This window comes from Cnephaeus nilssonii, assembly GCF_951640355.1.
Source record: "Cnephaeus nilssonii genome assembly, chromosome: 13".
NCBI lineage: Eukaryota > Metazoa > Chordata > Mammalia > Chiroptera > Vespertilionidae > Cnephaeus > Cnephaeus nilssonii.
In genome coordinates this window covers 35,662,060-35,681,705 of record NC_137084.1, presented here as the reverse complement: position 1 = coordinate 35,681,705, position 19,646 = coordinate 35,662,060, and the positions used below count along the sequence as shown (strand labels likewise).

Genomic DNA, 19,646 nt, shown 5'->3' with positions numbered 1-19,646 from the left:
GCCCCCACTCAGCCATTCACAACTTGAACAAGTGTGTCCTGGACGTCCTGTGGGAGAAACTGTATCTAAGACGTGGCCCTCTCCCAGAGGGGTTTACAATACAGCTAGCCAGAGAAAACACCTGACAAGGAGCTAAAAAGTATCCATATGCTATGTGGCCTAGAGGACTGCTCCCCTCAATGGACAGATCATAGAGCACCCAAGTTCTACGTGGAGAAGACTCTGGAAGGAGGTGCTCCAGATGGAAGAAGGCATATGTACACTAAGTCAGACTCTCCTTTTGAGAGTCGCCTTCTCTTTGGCATCACCCACGGTGATCCCTACTCTCCCCATTAACCAAATGTTTCTACAATAAACAAAAAGAGTCCATTCTCTCATACTTATTAGTGGCCGGTTGGATACCCATGCCCACATCCTCAGCATGAGGGAGAGGTCTAATTTTGCTAGGTTCCAGCCCTGAGCTGATGTGCTAACAGTCTGTAATGGGCCAAAATTCGTTTACGTGGCTTCTCCGGCCCCCATCTCCACCCACTGACCTTGAACTCCTTGAGGACAAGGGCTGGGCATATGTAGTCAAGATAGTGGCAGTGCCTGGGTCAGGGCAGGGCTCTCTGAGGGAACTGCCTGATTTGGGTCAGTTACAAGCTAGATTCCTAGACAGTACTCAAGGCAGACACAAGAACTCACATGACCAGGCTTCAAATGGCCAAAATAGCCCTGCCCCACAAATAAATCTGCATCCTAGTCATCCAGTCTGCCATTTCTGACCTGGTGGTGAGGCACTGACGGTCACTATGGATTCTTAGAGGGCAGACAGCTTCAATTAAACACAGTCCTGGTACCAACCACAGGCTGAAGGTGAAACCAGCATTTTCTTCATGCTACCGGCAGGCCTCTCTCTCTTGCTGAGACATGGGCAGCAAAGCTGGCAGCTCTCTGGATCCTGCCCACCCCTCCCAGCTGTTGGCTCATGGGGGGAAGCTGAATGCCCTTCTCCTGAGCTCGGGGTCCTTAGGAAGGGTGCTTGGTCACCAAATTCCTATAGCTCAGGCTCCCCAAAGGCAGTCTGTAACCCCTGTCCTCCCCAAGGGCAAGCTCAACGGGGGTCACAGAGCCAGAGCAGCTCCCATTTCCACATAGTCTACTCTGGCTGAAGGGCACGACCTGGAAAAAGCTGAGGGCACCAACTGGCCACAGTCCTGGGCCTCATCAGTCCTCCATCTCCACTTCGGCCTGGCCTTCATGTGCTGGACAAGGTCCTCTGGGAGACCCTAGCCCCAAAGTGAGGTTCCATGGGGAGATCCCACCCCCAGAGAGCTCTTCCTTTCATCTCTGTCCATGCCCATCCAGCTCTGTCCTGCCCCTATCACCAGCTCCACACAGGAATCTCAGATCCCAGCCCTTCCTAATGACAGTCACCTCACCACACCCTGCATTTTATCCAGCTCTGAACTGGTTCTGGCTTTGTCCCTAAATCCCAGGAGGATGGCGGAGCGAGTGCAGAAGTGAACAGGGCACTTTGATCCTCTGGGCCTCAGTTCCTCATCTGACGTCACCCTGCTCTGTTAGTCTCTGGGGCTGACTTCTGATGACTGTTTCTTCTCTTTTTTGAGGGCCTCTCTATTCCTCCTGCAAAGAGACTAACATGCACTGACAAGGACACAGCCAACAATCAGAATTACACTCTGAGCCGCTCTCCATTGTGAGGGTCTGTCCTGCAGCACTGTTAGCTGGGATGACATGTGGTCTGGCCCTGCACTCCCAGGAGGCTGGCTGTGGGGAAGGCATCAACAGGCAACCATGCCGGACAGCAGGAAATGAGAGGGAAGGGTCTATTCCCCCTGCACCTCCCTGTGGTACAACAAGGCTGGCTCCTGCCCGGGTCCCTTCAGTTCATTGGGCTCCAGTTCCCTTATATTTTCTGCCCCTACAGGTCTTGCACTATTTCTTGTGGCTTCTTTACACGCTGCTTAAACTTCTGTAAATAATCTCTATTATTAAACTGTGCCACCGGCTTCCTGCCAGGACCCTGCCTTCTGATCCTGTAGTCAGGGGACTGAGATGGTCAGGAAAAGAGGAGGATGGAAGAGCGAGTGCAGAAGTGAACCTATGTGAGCCCTAACGCAGTTTTGCCTTCATTACACTCAAACAATGAGAACCACACCTGAAATAGAGAGACCATTAGTGGTATCTTTACACTCTTAAATGAGTCATCGTGGCACTGTATAATTAATTTCCATTTACAACCTTTGTTCGCTGAAACCTTTTCCAGATTCCGCTCCCCTGCAGTTCTCAATGACACACATGAAAGTCTGCTTTGTTCTGAGGCGGAGAATATGCACACCGAGTGGCATTTCTCTGTGTCTGGAGTTCCCATTAAATGGTCGCCATCTGTCTGACTTTATGGCTCAGAGCTGGTGGCTCCTGCCTCCTGTCCTCCGTGGCTCCAGCCAGGCAGCCGCACTTGGCATCTCAGGTGCAAAGGCCTGAGCCACCCTCATTTAACTCGGGCTGTTTGCCAATGTGTCTTGAGCCCGCTCCAGTATAACAGCAGTTAATTGAAAAATAAAATTTAAGAAAAAAATTTTAATGAGAGGATATCTTTTTATTTTTATTTAATTGATTTCAGAGAGGAAGGGAGAAGGAGAGAGAGAGATAGAAACATCAATGATGAGAGTCATTGATTGGCTGCCTCCTGCACGCCCCCTACTGGGGATCGAACCCACAACCCAGGCATGTGCCCTGACCTGGAATCGAACCATGACCTCCTAGTTCGTAGGTTGATGCTCAACCACTGAGTCACGCCAATGGGCGAGAGAATATCTTTAAAATAAAAAAGTTATGTGACCAGCCCTCTCCATGACGGCTTCCTACTGGGACGTGCTGGAAAGCAGGGTCCTGGGATGGCTTTTTCTATTCCTCTCAAAACAGTCCAGGGGAGCGGAGGGCTGGGGCTATTTTGTTTGTTTATTTTTTTGCCTCAGTTTCCTTCATCTCTCCCAAGGTCATGTTGCCAAAATCTCATCACTCTATCTGTTGCCTTATCTCCCTTTTCCTTGTCCCAACTTCCAGTCCTTTCTTTCTTTTATCTGATGCCTCACAATAGGGAGTGGCTAGAATGTACTAGAGCAGTGGTCCACAAACTCATTAGTCAACAGAGTGGCAAACCGTGGCTCGCGAGCCGCATGTGGCTCACGAGCCGCGGTTTGCCGACCACTGTACTAGAGGTACAACAGAAGGAAAAGGCTTATAGAAATAAACCCTTGCTTAGTTCAATTTCATGGAGGACATGTTTTCATGTTTCATTTTTAGTCCCCACTGAATCTAGCACAGCTCTGGGCTCACCCAGGAGCTCAATTCATTCTGAGACACTGACCAACCATCCTAGTTTGCTCAGAAGGGTCCAGTTTGGCCAGGAATCTGACACAACAGGAGGGGTGGATACCCATCTCTTGCAAACTTCTTCCCACTCAGCCTGGTGCTGCTGCCATAGTCCATGCATTTCAGAAGCCTTACATGGGATTCTTGGGTGAGTGTTTAACTGAGGGCAGGCTCTGGAGTAAGTCCTGGTAGCGAGGGGAGGGGAGCAGGTTAGGGCAGGGGAAGAAGCCGGCAAAGATCTGAGTCCAGCTGCTCCCACAGGAAGCTCTGCAGCATCAGGGGCACCTCAGGGTCATCCCGTTTGAGGCCAGGGGTGGAATTTTAGACCCCCACACCAACCAGGCTCTAGTTCTGGGCCATCCCTGGAACAGGATTCTCCCAGGCACATCTAGGTGAAGAAGCTCTCCAAAGGGGGCCATTTCAAGGAGAAGGGTGCAGCTGAGCTGCTGGCTGCCAGCACTCACAGAATCTGGAGGACAGGGGAACTGGGTGGGCACCAATAGTGTCTACGACATTGACCAGGGCTCCGGCCTGGCATCTGAGGTGCTGAGGAGCACCCTCAGCACCTGTTGCCAGTGAAGCTGCAGCTCCCTCCCACTTCCCTGCAGCATACTCAGGCCTTTCAAGTGTGGTTCTACCTCGGTTTTCTGGTTTGCATTCTTAGAACTGACCCAAGACCCTTCTGGCCACAGTTTTCCCCAAAGGCTGCACCTTATCCTTGGTCTCCTGGCTGGGCTTGTGTTTCAAAACTGCTGAAGCTGTGGCTCTCTGACCCCTGCCCCTGCCTGAGTAAGTCTCTACAATCCCAGGCCACAGCTTCCTGCAGGTGCTCTGTCCACTGGATGGACCCGCTGGACAGAGACATAGGAGGAAATGGAGCCCCATGTCCCAAGGCACTGTGGGCTCTGCCTACAGGCAGCGGGTCAACCTCACGGGGCCTGAGACGCTCTAACCCTGTTCTGGCATAACCTGGGTGACAGCTTCAGCCTGCTTCAGAGGTCCCAGCATGCCTTGCAGCTTGGCCTATGAAGATTCGGGCAGAGTCAGGATCACAAAGCTTTTAAAAACACAGTTTCTAAAAGGATCCAAAACATATGCCTCATGGCCCTTGTGGCAGATGCTATGGTTGGCCTAATCATACCCTTGCAGCTTCCTTCTTCCCCCTCCCCCCACAATCTTTAATTTTCTTTAGATTTATGAGAGAGAGAGAGAGAGAGAGAGAGAGAGAGAGAGAGAGAGAGAGAAAGGTTGGGGGAGAGAGTTGTCCCACTTATTTATGCACTCATCGTGGGTCAAATGGGGTCAAACCTGCAACCTTGTGCCTGGGGAGGACACTCTAACTGAGCCCCCTTCTTTCAGTGTTCCTCTCTCCACCACCGTGTCTTAGGGCCAGAACCCGCGCTCAGGGCTTTATTCAAAGCCACAGAAGACTACTCTGTCCCAGTATATGGAGGGCTGACATGCTAGAAATTAACATTCCTCGAGAGCAGCAATGAACAACTAAAGGGAACCAACAACAAAAGGGAGCTGGTATGTAAATGCCCCAGCCCCCTCACCCCTCAGGGGTGATTGTTCTAGGGCAGTGGTCTGCAAACACATTAGTCAACAGAGCTGCAAACTCGTGAGCTGCATGTGGCTCTTGAGCTGCAGTTTGCCACCGCTGTTCTAGGGCATGCTTTAACACCATCTCTCTCCAGTTTCCCTGTAGAATTCAGTTCCACCGGCCCGCAGTGGTGCCTGACCCGAGAACATACTCTTATTGGCTGCTTCCTTTCCTTAGCTTAACTCCCCGACTTCATGGTGTTTCTCAAATTTCCTAAATAAACTACTTGCTGTTGAATCCATGTCTCCGGGACTGCTGCTGGGGAACAGCCCCTCCGAGGCAAGGTGGAGAAGCCACACCGGACCTGCCACGCGGCTTCTGTAAGGAGCCGCTAATGCTGAGCCCAGTGGTCAGATCCCCGAGGGAGCTGTCTCCACAGCAGCCTCTCCTGCAATGAGCGGCCCCGGAGAAGGAAGAGGCAGTCTTGCCAAACATCCTTTAGGAGTGGCATACGCCCCATTAGGATTCAGAGGGACTCTCCACTTTCTCTAGTGGCCACTTGACCCTGGGAGGTGATTTTAATCAGGGATTTGATCATCCTACCGAGGATTCCTTGTTCACGCTCATTCTTCCCGGGCTCCCTCAGGCCCCTTAACAACATTAGGCTGCAATTGCAGGTTTATGTAATGTGGTGCCTGATGCACCTTGCTACTAGACCAGAACAACTACAGCAGCTCGCTGAGAGGTCAGCGTCACACCGGAGCCACTCCATCCCAGGACGCACCACTCTGGCGTGTGGCCGCACCAGGCTCAGCAAGGGAACAGCGGGGCCCAGAAGGGTGACTGCTTCAGAGGTCCAGGCCCGGGTCTTTGTAGCCTTGCTGTGTGGACCCGGGCACTCTGCCACTCTTCCAGGGGATGATCAAGCCAGGTCAGCTGGTCCTGATGTCCTTGAGCCAGGGCACTACCCCCGCTCAGCAGTGCCCACCTGTCCAAATGTCTTAGATGTCTCATATTCAAAACTTAACTCACTCTGATTTACTCCCCAAACCATTCCTTCCCCCAACCCCCCAATCGCGTCCTTCCCATCTTGGTAAGTGGCACATTCACCCCATCGCTCAAGCCAGAAACCTGAACTTCACCTTCGATTCCATCCTTTCCTTCACCGCCTCCATCCAATTCACCAGCAAATCCAAAATCTCAGTCCATCGTCTGCTTCTCTCTCGCTCCAGCCAGCATATTCCAAACCACCCTCCTTTCTGGCCGGCAGTATTCCAGGAGCCTTGACTTCCCTGCTTCCACTCCTACCCTTATCCAAACTGTTCACTGCAGGGTAGCCAGAGAGATCTTCCAATAACGTCAATCAGATCATCTCTCTCTCCCACTCAACACTCATTGGTGCTGCCCATCACACCGAGAGTAATCCTCTACAGGTCCTACACAACCAGGCCCTGCGTAATCCTTCAACGTTATCTCAAGCCAGCCTTTGCCTTCCTTACCACCCTCCAGCCACAGCTGTCTTCGTGTGACTGAAAATACGTTAGGCTCTATCCCACCTCAGGGTCCTGGCATGCGCTGTTCCCTCTGCGCTGTTCCCTCTCCCTGAAACACTTTCCCATGGCTCTTCACGTGGTTGACTCCTTCCATCCTTCAGAGTTCAACTCACAGAGACCATCTCTAGTCATCTAATCGGAAGCACGTTCCCCTCCACATTTCATGTCATCATATTTATATATTTTACAGCCTTTATCACAGTCTGTCACCATTTGATTGTGACTCCTCTATCTAGCACGTCAGGCTGTGAGCCCCAGAGGGCAGGGACCATGCCAATGTCACATCCCCGGGGATAGCACAGGGGCTGGCACTCGGGAGGCGACTGTCTTGGTATTATGTTACTGTGACAAAATGCCACACATGTAGCAGCTTAAAACAGCACAAGCTGATTATCTCATAGTTTCTATAGGACCCTCTGCTCAGGGTGTCACTGGGTTGAAATCCGGGCTGGCCAGCGCTGCAGCTCTCATCTGGGCCTCAGGGTCCTCTTCTAGCCTTACTGGTTGTGGGCACAAGTCCTTTCCTTGCACTCATTGTAGGACTGAAATCCGCGTTTCCCTGCTAGCTGTCAGCCAGGCCCTCTCAGCAGAGACCACCTGTAGTTCCCTGCCCCGCGGCCCCTTAGTCAGTTCACAGGGTGGGCGGCTGCTTCCTCCAGGCCACCAGAGCGCACCTCTGGGCCTCCCCTTTCTGCAACCAGCCAGAGGAACCTGCTTGTAAAGAACTCATGTCACTAGATCAGGCCCCCTAAACTGGATCTTCATTCCATCCATAGAGCCCCTTCGCAGCAGTGCCCACAGTAGCGTCTGACTGAATAACGGGAAGAGGTGGCGTACCCCAGGGGCCAGGATCCTGCCAACACAGTGATCAATAAATATTTGCTGAATGAAAAATATAGATCTCCTTCTGGCCACCTATTTGTATAAGTAGTTCATCCAAACCCACGTGGGTGCATTTCTAGGTACAAGGCAGGCAGAAAAAAGAAAAAAAAAGCCTCATAGGCAATAACAGAGAGATGAAGAGGGACACACTGAACTTGGAATTGAGAAATGTGGACTCAAGCCCCAGCTCTGCCACCATCTTGCCGTGAAAACTTTGGTGACTTACTACCTGCTCTGATCCTCAATTCCTTCATCTCTCAAATGAGCATAAAACACCTATGTCATGGAATGAAATAAGATTAAATCCTTCCATCCACCTACTGACTCACTCATTCATCTGTCTCCCCATGTCTCTCCCTCTCCTTCTCTCTCTCCCTTTTCCCCTCCCCTCCTCCCACTCTCTTTCCTTCCCTCCCCCTCTAATGGATGCACCTGGAATAATGTGAGAGCCCAATAACTGGGACTTGCTTTTCCGGCCATGCAGAATTTGGGAATTCAGTAGACAGTGGGCATTCACCCAATGATGGACTGATACATCACAGGAATGCAGAGTACATAGGTCCAGAGGGCAGCAGCTGGCCCCCTAAGATTCTAGGAACTCACTTCAGAAAGGTTAAACAACAACCTTCAATGTTCTTTTCAGAGAAAATACAATCACTTCAGCCAATATCTTAGCCTCATGACTGAGCAGCCCTGGTCAGGAGCACGCGGTACCCAACTTTGTTTTCTTCGATTCTCTGCATTAGTTCTCATGTTTAAGCCAAATGAAATTTGACAGCACAGATAAGCTTGCAGACACACTCAGTCCACGGGACTTAGCCGGAAACCTCTTTCAAATCAGGTAAAAATATTCCTTTCTTCAGTGCCTATGCACCTTAGGGAAGATGCTAGTATAGGGAGTCAATGTGGCCACTGCACAGCCTGGCATGAAAACGTGCCATGTGGTTGAATTTTCTGTTGCATCAGTAAGTGCTGATTGGTGACAAGTTAATTCCTCCCCACTGTCTGGGTAGAGAACCCTCTGTCCACCCCCTGAGCTCATCAGCAGGATCCTTTGATCAATTCCCCTCCCAGACCCGGTCGGGACGCTCTGCCAAGGCCCGCTGGGAGCTTCGCCTTCACCATTAACCCTGTCACAGTCACTCGTTTTAATTTCCATTTGGCTCGGAACCCATGTAAATGCTGAGCCCTGATCTAATTTCTAATTCATTTCTGGTCACCCCATCAAATTCCCCAGGTGAGGAAGGGTTTAAAGGTTTGGGTTTGTAGAGTTCGAATTCATACTCCTTTCCCCAGAGGAGAGAAGCATTTTCCTGGGTTATTCACTCCCAGATGGCCACCACCCCAGCACCAACCACAAGGACCACAAGCATGCTCCATGACCATCCGCTAGGGCTGCAGTGTAAGAAGAGGAGGGGATGCAGAGAGGAAGAACTAGGTGGGCCAGGAGGGGATGTAAGAAGAGGAGGGGATGCAGAGAGGAAGAACTAGGGCTGCAGTGTAAGAAGAGGAGGGGATGCAGAGAGGAAGAACTAGGTGGGCACTGGCACATCCAAATCACAGCCACCCACACCGAGTTGGTTCACATGAAGGCCTGAGCTCTTGCCCCCTCCCCTGCCTCTTGTCCTGCCTCTTGCCCTGGGAGAAACCCAGCGAGAGGAGCCCAATGGGACTGACATGCTACTGGGAGTCTCCCACAATCTGTCTCCTCTCAGCCCGGTCAGCTTTCCTGGGTGCTGGTCACTCCCCTCACCCACTCCTAGCCTGGCACAAGGTGCCCGATGCAAATGGCTTCCAAGGTCTCAAGATGCAGGGATGTGACCAAGAATGACATCCGAGTCCACAACGTTCCTGCTCACTGATCCGATATTGTTGTGGTTTCTTTCTGTTCAAGAGCCTCTCTCCCTAAAATTCTACTTACATCTTGAGCTCATGAGATAGCAGCTTCTAACAACCACCAGACACGAGGCAGCTCATTTCCACATCCGTGTCCAATGAGGCCTGCAGAGCCTGCCCACTGGCCTGCTGCCATCCCCCATGGAAGCTCATCACAGGCGGTACCACATCGGGTTCGCCACTGCCTCCCGGCACAGAGCTCAGAACGGGCACTGGGTTTGCTGAGTGAATGCACGTGAATGACAGTAAGAGCAGAAGAGGTGTAAGTCCCCGTGGGCCTAGCAGACAGGCGAGGCAGTCCCTGAAAAAAATAAAAAGTTTCCCCCCAATTTAGGGCCCCTGAGAGCAGATTAGGACCCTGGTAAAACAGAATATGAAAACCTGCCCTCCCTGCACCCCACCTCCACAGTGAGTGCAGATTTCTGTTGACATGGCACATGGGTGGGTCCACACCTGTGGTTGGAGCCTCAGGCCTCGGTCATCTGTGCTGGCTTCCCCTTGCAATGCTTTCCCCAGCACAGCCTCCCACCCTGACATCAAACCAGGGGCATGCTGGTCTCCAGAGAGCTCGGAAAGCTCCTTTGTGGGACAGATCTGGGCGGCTGTTGAGATGACTGCAGGCTCCAGCTCTCGTCCGCGCACCTCCTTTTGCTGAGCACCTGGTCCCTGGAGCTGCCGGAGGACACCTGCTTCCCCGCCTGGTTTGGGGCAGCCTTTCAGAAACCAACCCCACCAGAAGGCATCCCATACTCCATCTAGCTGATTTGGAGTATGGATGTGGTGGGTTTCGGGCCGTTTTCCATGCCTGCGAAAGCAGGGGGAGGGGCTCGGCTCACCAGAAGTGCCTGCATTCAGCTCCACTTACACTGACGGCACTGGTTTGTCTTTTCAAGCTGCTGAGCAAGATAGGCCAGGAGCCAAGAGGGCACAAGGAGACCTCTCCTGCCAGCTGCACTGCTGGCTCGGTCCTGGCCTCTTCCAGGGACGGCCTGACTCCCAGCTGCTGGCTGCAGGCCCCTCACCTGAGGGCAAGGGGCACCTCTCCCGATTCCCTCCCTCACTCTGCTCTGAGCTCCGGCTCCGGGAATCTCCCCTTCGCCAGATGGTCACACAGCTAGCTGACCAGAGGAAGAGGCCTTTTGTACTTGGTTCCTGTCAGCTTTGCTAATCCAACACTGGTCCCCCTGACGGGTCTGTAAAGCAAAATGATCCAACCCCGTGGCTGCAGACTGCTTACAGGGAGCTCCTGAGCTATATATATATATAGAAAAAAGAAAAAAGTTGTCCCAAAGCTCTCTAGGCACTATTCTTGGTTACAGGGAAGTATGTTGGGAAATTCCTGATTTTCTAAGTCAGTTTCCTTTTTTGGTAAAGGAACCCAAAAGGGGTGAAGAACTGCCCTCACTATTGCCAGACTCAGGCAGGCTTGGCTGTGCGCAGTCCTGGGACCTCAGCAGTGGCTGGTGAGGACAGAGGAGGCTGGTAACAGCGGGGATGAGCTCTGGGGCTGATCCACAAAGAGGTAGCATCCCCAGGGGCGAGGCACATCCAGGCACCACTAAGTAAGAGGGCTCATATCAGGGGAAGGGGTCTATCAGTGGGAGGTCCCAGCCCTCAGGATGCAGGAAAGCAAGTGGGAGCAGAGTCCCGCCTCTTAAGGAAGGGGGTTGGCCAGGGCTGTATGGAGAGCCAGGGCCCAGCTTAGGGGATGAGGGGTATCTGAGCAAGGCTCCACCAGGGAACTGAGGGTTGGTGGAGAACAGACTCAGAAGGCCAAGTGTAGGACCAACTCAGAGAAGGTTGAGGAAAGTGGGGGTTGGAGGACAGCAGGTGCAGGACACACCGCAGGCTGCAGCAGCTCTGTTAGGCCAGGCGCCCACTGGCAAAGGGAGACTGCTGCTCTTCTCTGCAGATGCCAGGGCTGCTGGGCGACAAGCACATGGCACCTCAATATGCATCCTAGAAAGGCATCCCCTCTGGGACCCTCAATTAGAAAAATGCACATCTGAGACAGAGTCGATGCAGTATGCATGGTTTAGCAAATGCAAAGCATGGGCTATTTTATCCCCTCCGCCCCCCCCCCCCCCCCCCCCCCACACACACAAGTGCTCCTTGTCTGGGTGCCCTGGTGAAGGGCACAACCTGCAGAACCCTATGAGGTTTGCTCAGAAGCTGACACAATTGAATCTGCCAGAGATATTTATCTGATGCCCTTCGTCACAGGCTGGGCCCAGCCCTAGGGTCAGGGCTTGAGTTGGCAGGGAGGGCTAGGCATTTGCCACCAGAAGCAGGCAGGAGCTCAAGAGCCACCCAAACCATTTCCTCAGGAGAGTGCTGGGCAACACCAAGGACATCAATATGTGCCTGTGGCCGAGAGCAACCCCCTGGCTGGTGATAATGATGAATTTGGCAGGTAGAGGTGGCCCCGGGCAGAAGGAGTGAAGGTGAGAGTCTCCAGGGCTCCTGCAGAATTCAGTCCTGGCTGCCTCATCTCCAGGTTGCTGGGTACCCACTCCCAGTCTTGTGGGTGGGCCACTCTTGTCACACAGGTCAAAGGAATAGAGGTGGGTGGTGACAAAAAGCCTTCAGCTGGGAGAGCTGACAGCCCATGTGCCTGGCTGTATAAATGCCTTCAAGCTGCCTGAGGCTTGGCTGTAATTAGATTAGCTATATGGGCTTCTTTAAGCTCCATAAAGCACAATACTGTCTGACCATTTTTTTCCCTCTGCGTTTTTTATTTTTGCAATTATTCCAGCTGCATGCAAAGCTGTTGGTATTTTTACAGCCCAGAATGCGTATCTCTTGTGTAGGACAGCATCTTTGAAACATTAAACAATGATTAGGCAGGCTCTGGGCCAAGGGAGGATGGGGGCTTTGCAGAGGCTTGGGGGAGGGGGCCCAGCAGCTGGCGGCAATCTGGGAGCTCTGATTCTATTTCGTCACTACACTGTGATTTTTATACCAACAATTAAAAATAACAATGATTCACAGTTGTGCAATTACTTGTCATTCATCGGGATTGGGAGGGTGGCTCCAGGTAGTGGTGGGAGAGGCTGAGCTGCTGTCGGTGGGGACTTGCATGCACACCACCACTCACACCGCACACACAGCCCAGTGCTATGGAATGGATGTGTGTGCCCCAAAATTAATAGGGTGTTTGGAGGTGGGGCCTTTGGGAGGTAATTAGGGTTAATCGAGGTCATGCAGATAGAACCCCCATGATGGGATTAGTGCCCTTATCAATAGAGAGACACTAGAGCTCACTCTCTCCACACCCACACACTGAGGGAAGGCCATGTGAGGACACACAGAGAAGGCAGCTGTCTGCAAGCCAGGAGGCAGGCTCTCCGCAGACACTGAATCTGCTGGCACCTTGATCTTGGACTTCCCAGCCTCCGGAACCTGAGAAGTAAATGTCTGTTGCTTCAGCCATTCAGTCTATGGTATTTTGTTATAGCAGCCCAAATGGACTAAGACACACTGTTTATACATGCTCACATCGCATACATGCACACTCACAGGTTCATTCATATTCACTCTCACAGCCTTGTTCAGATGCACACATGCAAACACATGTACACATATGTGTACACACACAGGTATAGCAACTTCTCTCTATTTCAAAGGAAACAGGAAGCTGCGCCCCTCTCACAAGGTGACCTAGCGCATGGCTGCCAACTCTTCAATTTCCTGTCTACCCCAACACGAGCCAGGAAGCTCGGTGGGAAATGTCTCTCCTTATTCGACCCGGCAAAGCTCCAGGTGAGGAAACAGCACACCCTTCTCTTAAGTTCCTTCTTTGCTTTCTCCTTCACTGGCCCTGCTGCCCAATGTCTCTCTCTCCAGAGTGGATGGAGGAAAGAGAATGAGGACGACATTCAAGTAAGTCTTTCGGCGTCAGGGAGCCGTGTGCACCTGAGGCAACCTTGTTTAATAATCCAGGGTGTAGGCTCCGAAGCCAGACAACCTCGGTTCAAATCCCACTTCTGTGTGACTTTGGACACGTTCCTAACTGTTCTGTGCCTGCTTCCTTGTTATAAAAATGGCATTGATCATCGTTCTTACCATTGTCCCAGAGCACCAGTTAATTTCTATAAAGTACTCAGATTAGTCTCTGGCACATACTAAGTGCTCACTGAGTGGGACTCTGACTTGGAGCACTGGGAGTCACGCTGATATGAGGCCCAGGTCTGGAGAAGTGGGGGGCAAACTACAACCCTGGGCAGAGGCCCCCTACCAGGCAGTGGTTTAGCCAGGGGCCTGGAAGCCAGCCTGGGGACCCCCTCTGGCCATGCCTGCCTGCTGCCCTGCACTGAAGTAGATCCAGGCCCATACCTAAGAGGGTATGGGGGAAGCTAACCCATGTTGGGACTCCAGGACACAGGCCCACCTTGTTAATGTGTGTGTGGATCACATTGGCTCTGATTTGCCCTCACCAAGAAACAATGGTATGGTTGGCTATCAGGGGATGTCACAAGGGAAAAGGGGGGCGTGGCTTAGCCATGTGCCTATGTACTTGGCAAAAATTATATGGCCAGCAAAGACCTGTTGAGGAATTGAACACACGAATGAATGAATGAATGAATGAATGAATGAAAAAGTAAATGAGTGCCCAGATTCAAAGGCAGAGACGACTCTATCAGCTGAAAATCCTGGTGCTTCCTCCCTCTGGAGGTCTATAAAGGTTGAATCACTCAGCCCCAGCTGAAGTCATTGGCCCACTGGGAGTCACTGCAAAACACAGTAATTAAAACCAGGAGGCTCGAGCGGGTTCCCACCATTTCCTTGAGATAACAAGGAAGAGGAGCCAGGGAGGGGAAGTTGCAGGGAGGACAAGGCCCCCACTGTGGCGAATGCCTGCGAAGGCGGAGGCCCAGGGTTGGCCACCTGACTCTATGCAGAGGTCCTCCCTGGTTGGGGTAACAGCAAGAGAAACTCCCCCTCCTGCTCTGCGTTCCACCTGCCATTCACGCCATCTTCCTGGGATGAGCAGGGAGGTCCCAGGACCCCACTGTAGGAAGAAATACTCCACCCACAGTGCCCGCTGCTTGAGGCTAGCCCTGGGGGAGCTTGGGTGCCTGCTGTCCCAGGCTCCAGTTGCAGGACAGATGGAGGACAGCAATGAGACCGTCCCACTGCATCAGAAAGCTCTGCGTATTAAAATGCAGATGCCTAGCAATTGCCCAGACCTACAGAATCAAAACTCATTCATTCTTTCCATTGAATCAATATTTATTGAACACCTACAAGTACCAGGTACTATTCTAGGTGCTAGAGATACAGCAATGAACAAAACAAATCTACCTGTCTTCATGGAACTTACATACTAGTGAAGAGAAGATATCCAAATAAATAAGGGAAGTAATCAAGTGAGTACAGTATGTCAGGTGGTGATTGGTGCTCTAAAGGAAAACAAGCAAGGAAGGGTGAGAAGTAACAGAGGTAAGGGCTCCCATTTTAAATAGGGTGGCAAGGTGACATTTGAACAAAGGCCTGAAGAGGCAAAGGAACAAGATGTGCAGATATCAAGGGGCAAGAGCATTCCAGGTGGTGAGAACAGCAAGTGCAAATGTCCTGGGGCAGCAAAGTGGCTGATCTGAATCTCCATATTTTCAGTCAAGCTCAAACACTAAAGTCTGAGATCACTTTAGCATACCGTCAAGCATCTTATACAGGCGTCAGCCCCTGAAAGAGTGGAGCTCATTTAGGAAATTGCTTAAGAAGCAAGAGAACAGGAACTCAGACTCCTACACAAGGACCATCTGCAGAGCCTTCAGCCCCTGGGTTTCTGAGAGAGAGCTAAAGGTCCAAAGGGCTTGGATGAAGAAAGCAGTCATCAACTGCCCCTTCCCTGTGTTTATGGAAACACAGCCTAACCCCAAAGCCAGGGGCCTGCAGAAGAGGCTACAGGGCACCAGAACACACAGCACCTGTGACAAACGCCCGGGAAGGAAGGCTTAGCAAGGGATTCATTCTGAAAGCTCTGTACTCCTGCTTCACTTACAGTTTTAAACACCAACATCCCTTCCATCCTGCGTTATCTCATACACGCTTCCGAACAATCCCCGAGGTAGGAATTATACATCCCAATTTTATAGATAAGGAAAATGGAGTTCACAGAGGTTAAGAACTCACAGCTAGAAAGAAGCTAGAAAGAGCTGGAACTGAAAAGCTGGCCTAATGACAAATTCTCTGATCTTCCCACCAGAAAAGAGAGAAAGGCAGGGGCTGCCTCTAAGCAGAGGCTCCATGGCAGCTATTATTGTTGTTAATGTTGCTATTTTTATTATTGTCATTTAACTCACTCTTAGAGCCACGCAGCTCATATGGCACTTTCACTCCCATTCCCTCAATTTAATCTCAGTGACTATGGGATGGACAGGGCAGGGCAGGGCCTGATGTCCCCACATGGCACATAAAACAAGAAACAGCCCGACCGGTGTGGCTCAGTGGTTGAGTATTGACCTATGAACCATGGTTCGATTCCCGGTTGAGGCATATGCCTGGGTTGCAGGCTCGATCCCCAATTGGGTATGTGCAGGTGGCAGCTGAACAATGAATGATTCTCTCTCATCGTTGATGTCTGTCTCTCTCTCCCACTCCCTTCCTCTTTCTGAAATCAATACAGATGTATTAAAAAAAAAAAAAGCAAAAGACTAATCACCAGGAAGTGGTAGACCTGATACTGGAAACCGAGTCCTGTTATGTTTCATCCTTATTTTACATTTATTTGCATGACTCCCTGATGTCAGGGGCTAGATCTGGTCCATCATTCCCTCATGCCCTTGGCCCAGCCGGGCACTCTGTAAATGCTTGTGACCTGAGCACAGAGGCCTGATGTGAGATAAATGGCAGTCCTGTGCTGAGTGAGATGGTGCCAAGAGAAGCAGGCCCAAATGGAGCCTGCCCAGGACATAGCTACAGCCGCCCTCGCACAAGTCAGGCAGGGCCGGTCCAAAGGATCCTTCAGTCCTCGGCTACGTAAGGCCAGAGACGGCCCACTTCCTCCAAGAGCCAGTCTCAAGCGTCCCTCCTCCCCTCTTAAGAGCTTAGCTCAGGCTGCTCCCAGGGAACCCCATTACTGGTCCCTCCTGTCCTATTCCACAAGGGGCTCTCCAGCTGGCACCAGACCCCTTCCCACCATGCCCTCCACCCATGCAGAGTCCTGCAAACCAGAGGGTGCTATTGCTCTGCCTCAGCACCCACTGCCACACTCCTCATTGCCTCCAGCTATCTCCCTATTCACCCATCTGATCCTCCCGAAGGGCAGAAAAATGGGCCCTTTCTTCCCAGAGGCAACGCTGGTTCCTGTGCCCAGGACCCCATCCTCTCCTCCCTCCTCACAGGCCCTGCTCCACCCCTTGGCCTCAAGGAATTCAGGTACCTCCATCCTGGGCCAAGGGCCACAGGTACCTGCTCCTCAGACCCATTAAATCACCAGGGCTAAGAGATGGCCACCTGGACTTCTTAAAAGTTCTCCAAGCAATTCTAATCTGCAGTCAGGGTCTCGAGAACAAGTTGACTTTCAAACAAGGGAAATATACACATACAATACAATACAATACACCTGAGTAACACAGACCAGACTATAATAGAATATAGCATGCTTCACCCATTATAAGGGTAACTATTGTTTCTTAAAAGTTTTGTTTCAATAGCGTGTGCATACAATTGGGTGTGAGTAGGCATGTCATCCTGGGTCATGATATAAATATATTTTTTTGCTATATTTGTGGTTAATTTTTTAAAATTATTTTTAAATTAAATTTGTGTGTGTGTGTGTGTGTAAAATTTTGCTTCAATTCCTGTCTTAGCTCCTGATTCTCTTTCACCGTTAAAATTCCTGACAGAAAAGTCCACCTCCATGCCTGCTCTTCGCCTTCACCTAGCTTCTACAGCTGCATCCCAACTCTTGAAAGCTTCTGCTGAGGTTTGCATGCACCTTCCAAACCCACTGGCCTCTTCCCAGACTCTGTGTCCTTCCACCTGTCTGTGGGTTCATTCAAACAGATGACTCTCATTCCTGAAATTCTCTGTCCTGCAGTTTCTCCTGCCGTGCCTTCCCTGTCTCTCACCAGTCAGCCCTCTTCCTCCTGACTCCTACATGTCTTACACTCAGCATTCTCTCAACTTCTATTTGCTGTTCTTCTCTCTTCTCTTTGCAAACCCTCTCCTCTCAGTCAAGGACTTCAATTACTCTGTGTACACAGCTCCAATTCCATGTCCATTGTGGATGTGGTCGGGGCAGAGGTCAAGGCTAGTTATCTCATTACACTAGAATGTTGGAGGGAAGAGAGGAAGGTTAGTAAGACAGAGCTTGGGGACCAGGCCTCAGTGGGATGCAAAGAGGGCACACCTATAGAGTGCACCTTCCAGAGCACTGACCACCATGAATCTCTCGTCACTGAGGCAACATCCCAGAGCAGGAGCAGCCACAGAGAGCCTTGAGAAAATGAGAACCCCAAGTAGAGGCTGACCCCTCTGCTCAAGGGTCAGCTGCAGAGCGAGGAGCTTGAACACTCACCGTTACTGCTGTTGTCATCCACTAGGATGATCTCCTTGAGCAGGTGTGAAGGCGTGCGTTCAATGGCTGAGTGGATGGAGCGCAGAAGCACCGAGAGGGCTTCATTGACAAAGATGAACACGATGCTCACCTCTGGCAGGCTGGCAGGGAATGAGAGGTTGCGGCACCTGGAAAGAAGAAGAACCAGGACCTTACATCTTTTAGGGAATCCTCAGGGGGCACCCCAGGTGCTGGTCCACCCTATGTCTTGGCTCCAGCTTTCCTGGAGGGCTCAGGAGTCCTGATTCTTCCCAGGCCTCTTCTTTGATACAGTGAAGCCAAGCTCCAGGTGTGCAGCAGACCAGCTCACAACCATTAAAACTGTTTGCCCCACAATCTGAATTTGTCAATCACTATCCCAGCTGAATAGCTGTGCCCTTAGCACCTAGTGCAAAGCCTGGACCCAGTAGGTGGTCACTGAGTGTTTACTGTAAGAATGACTCAGCATTTCTAAAACCAACAGGACAGAAAATACAACCAAAGGAAAGTCTCTGTTTTTCTAAGATGGCAGCCAGTGCCTAGGTGAGGCCAGACCTCAGATGCTCTGCCTCAGGAGGGAACCATATGTCTCCACAGGGACTTCTCCTGCCAGAATCCACCCTGGCTCCTCCAGCAGGCATACTGCCTGGGCCTCCCTGCCCTTCCTTCATCACAGGGGTCCGGCCTTCAGAACCAGGTTGAAGTCAGAGTCAGAGTCTCTACATGAATGAAGGAGAGATGGAAGGACAAGTCCAGTCTCATTTCACAGATGAGGACACTACGGCCCAGAGAGGCTGAGTCCCCGCCAGGAGTCAGCTGCGTAGAGAGAATATCTATGTTAGTCTTCTGATATCTACACCAGGGTTCTTTCTTGAAGAAGAAATAATTGTGGGAGAGACTGCCTTTAACTGCCCCATTCCCGCCTCACTTCACTGAAACCCTGAAGCCATTTGGAGATCTCTTACCCAAAGGACGTGAGGCAAATTCATGAAAGTCTGCATCCCATTCCCCGTGGGAAGAGGAACACGCAACCCTGAAATCACATGCCATAAAGAGGCCAAACAATAAGAAGTGTCATGGTTGACAGACATGTCCAGTTCCTTCCCTGCGAGCATTGCCTTAGTAGGCAGGGAACCACCACTGGTGCCCCTCTCTGGCTGAAACTAAATGCCTCCATTCCAGAGGCACTGAGATCCCATCTTCAGGGGTTGAATGGCAGCCCTGCCCCAGGCCCTGGGCTCAGAGAGGAGGCTTCCCACTCCCACCACCAACCACTGAGGGCTCCATGGTCAGGGCTGGTGACCACGTTGCATTGTTCCAATGTGGAGGCACAGCCAGGTTAGAGCACGCACTAATGAGCATAATAGCACAGGGCTCCTGCTCGTCAGTAATTAAAGTGCTGCAGGATAGGAATGGGCCTGCTCTTCCTTAATGAGGAAGTCTGTAGGAGAACCAGCATGGAGCAATTCGGAGAAATCACTGTGGGTCCCCCGCCTGCTTAAGAGGAGGAGATTAATAAACTAAAATCGCCGTCTCTATGGTTACCAGAAATTTACAGAAACTTCTCCCATTCTATTTCAAGCTCTCCTTCTCTCTCACCAAAAAGGGGTGGAGGAAGGGAAAGAGTGGAGCCTTTTCCCAAATCTGCTTCATACTTACAATTTTAATAAAACCCTCAGGTTAACAGATTGGTGTCGAATTCATTCATTGTTATATCTAACTAATATTTAATTCGTGCACTGGGGGAGGGGGGTGTCCCTCAGCCCAGCCTGCACCCTCTCCAATCTTGGACCCCTTGGGGGATATCCGACTGCTGGTTGTGATCGGGCCTAAACCGGCAGTCGAATAT

At 51.3% G+C, this 19,646-nt stretch overlaps 1 protein-coding gene across 1 annotated transcript in view; it reads right to left on the bottom strand.

Annotated features, from left to right (window-relative positions):
- The window catches only part of GALNT18 (polypeptide N-acetylgalactosaminyltransferase 18), a 286,847-nt gene that overhangs the window by 109,910 nt on the left and 157,291 nt on the right, over positions 1-19,646 (bottom strand). The window contains exon 3 of the mRNA XM_079787752.1: positions 17,780-17,946. Coding sequence (XP_079643878.1) covers positions 17,780-17,946 — 167 coding nt within the window. The remainder of the gene's footprint in view (positions 1-17,779; positions 17,947-19,646) is intronic.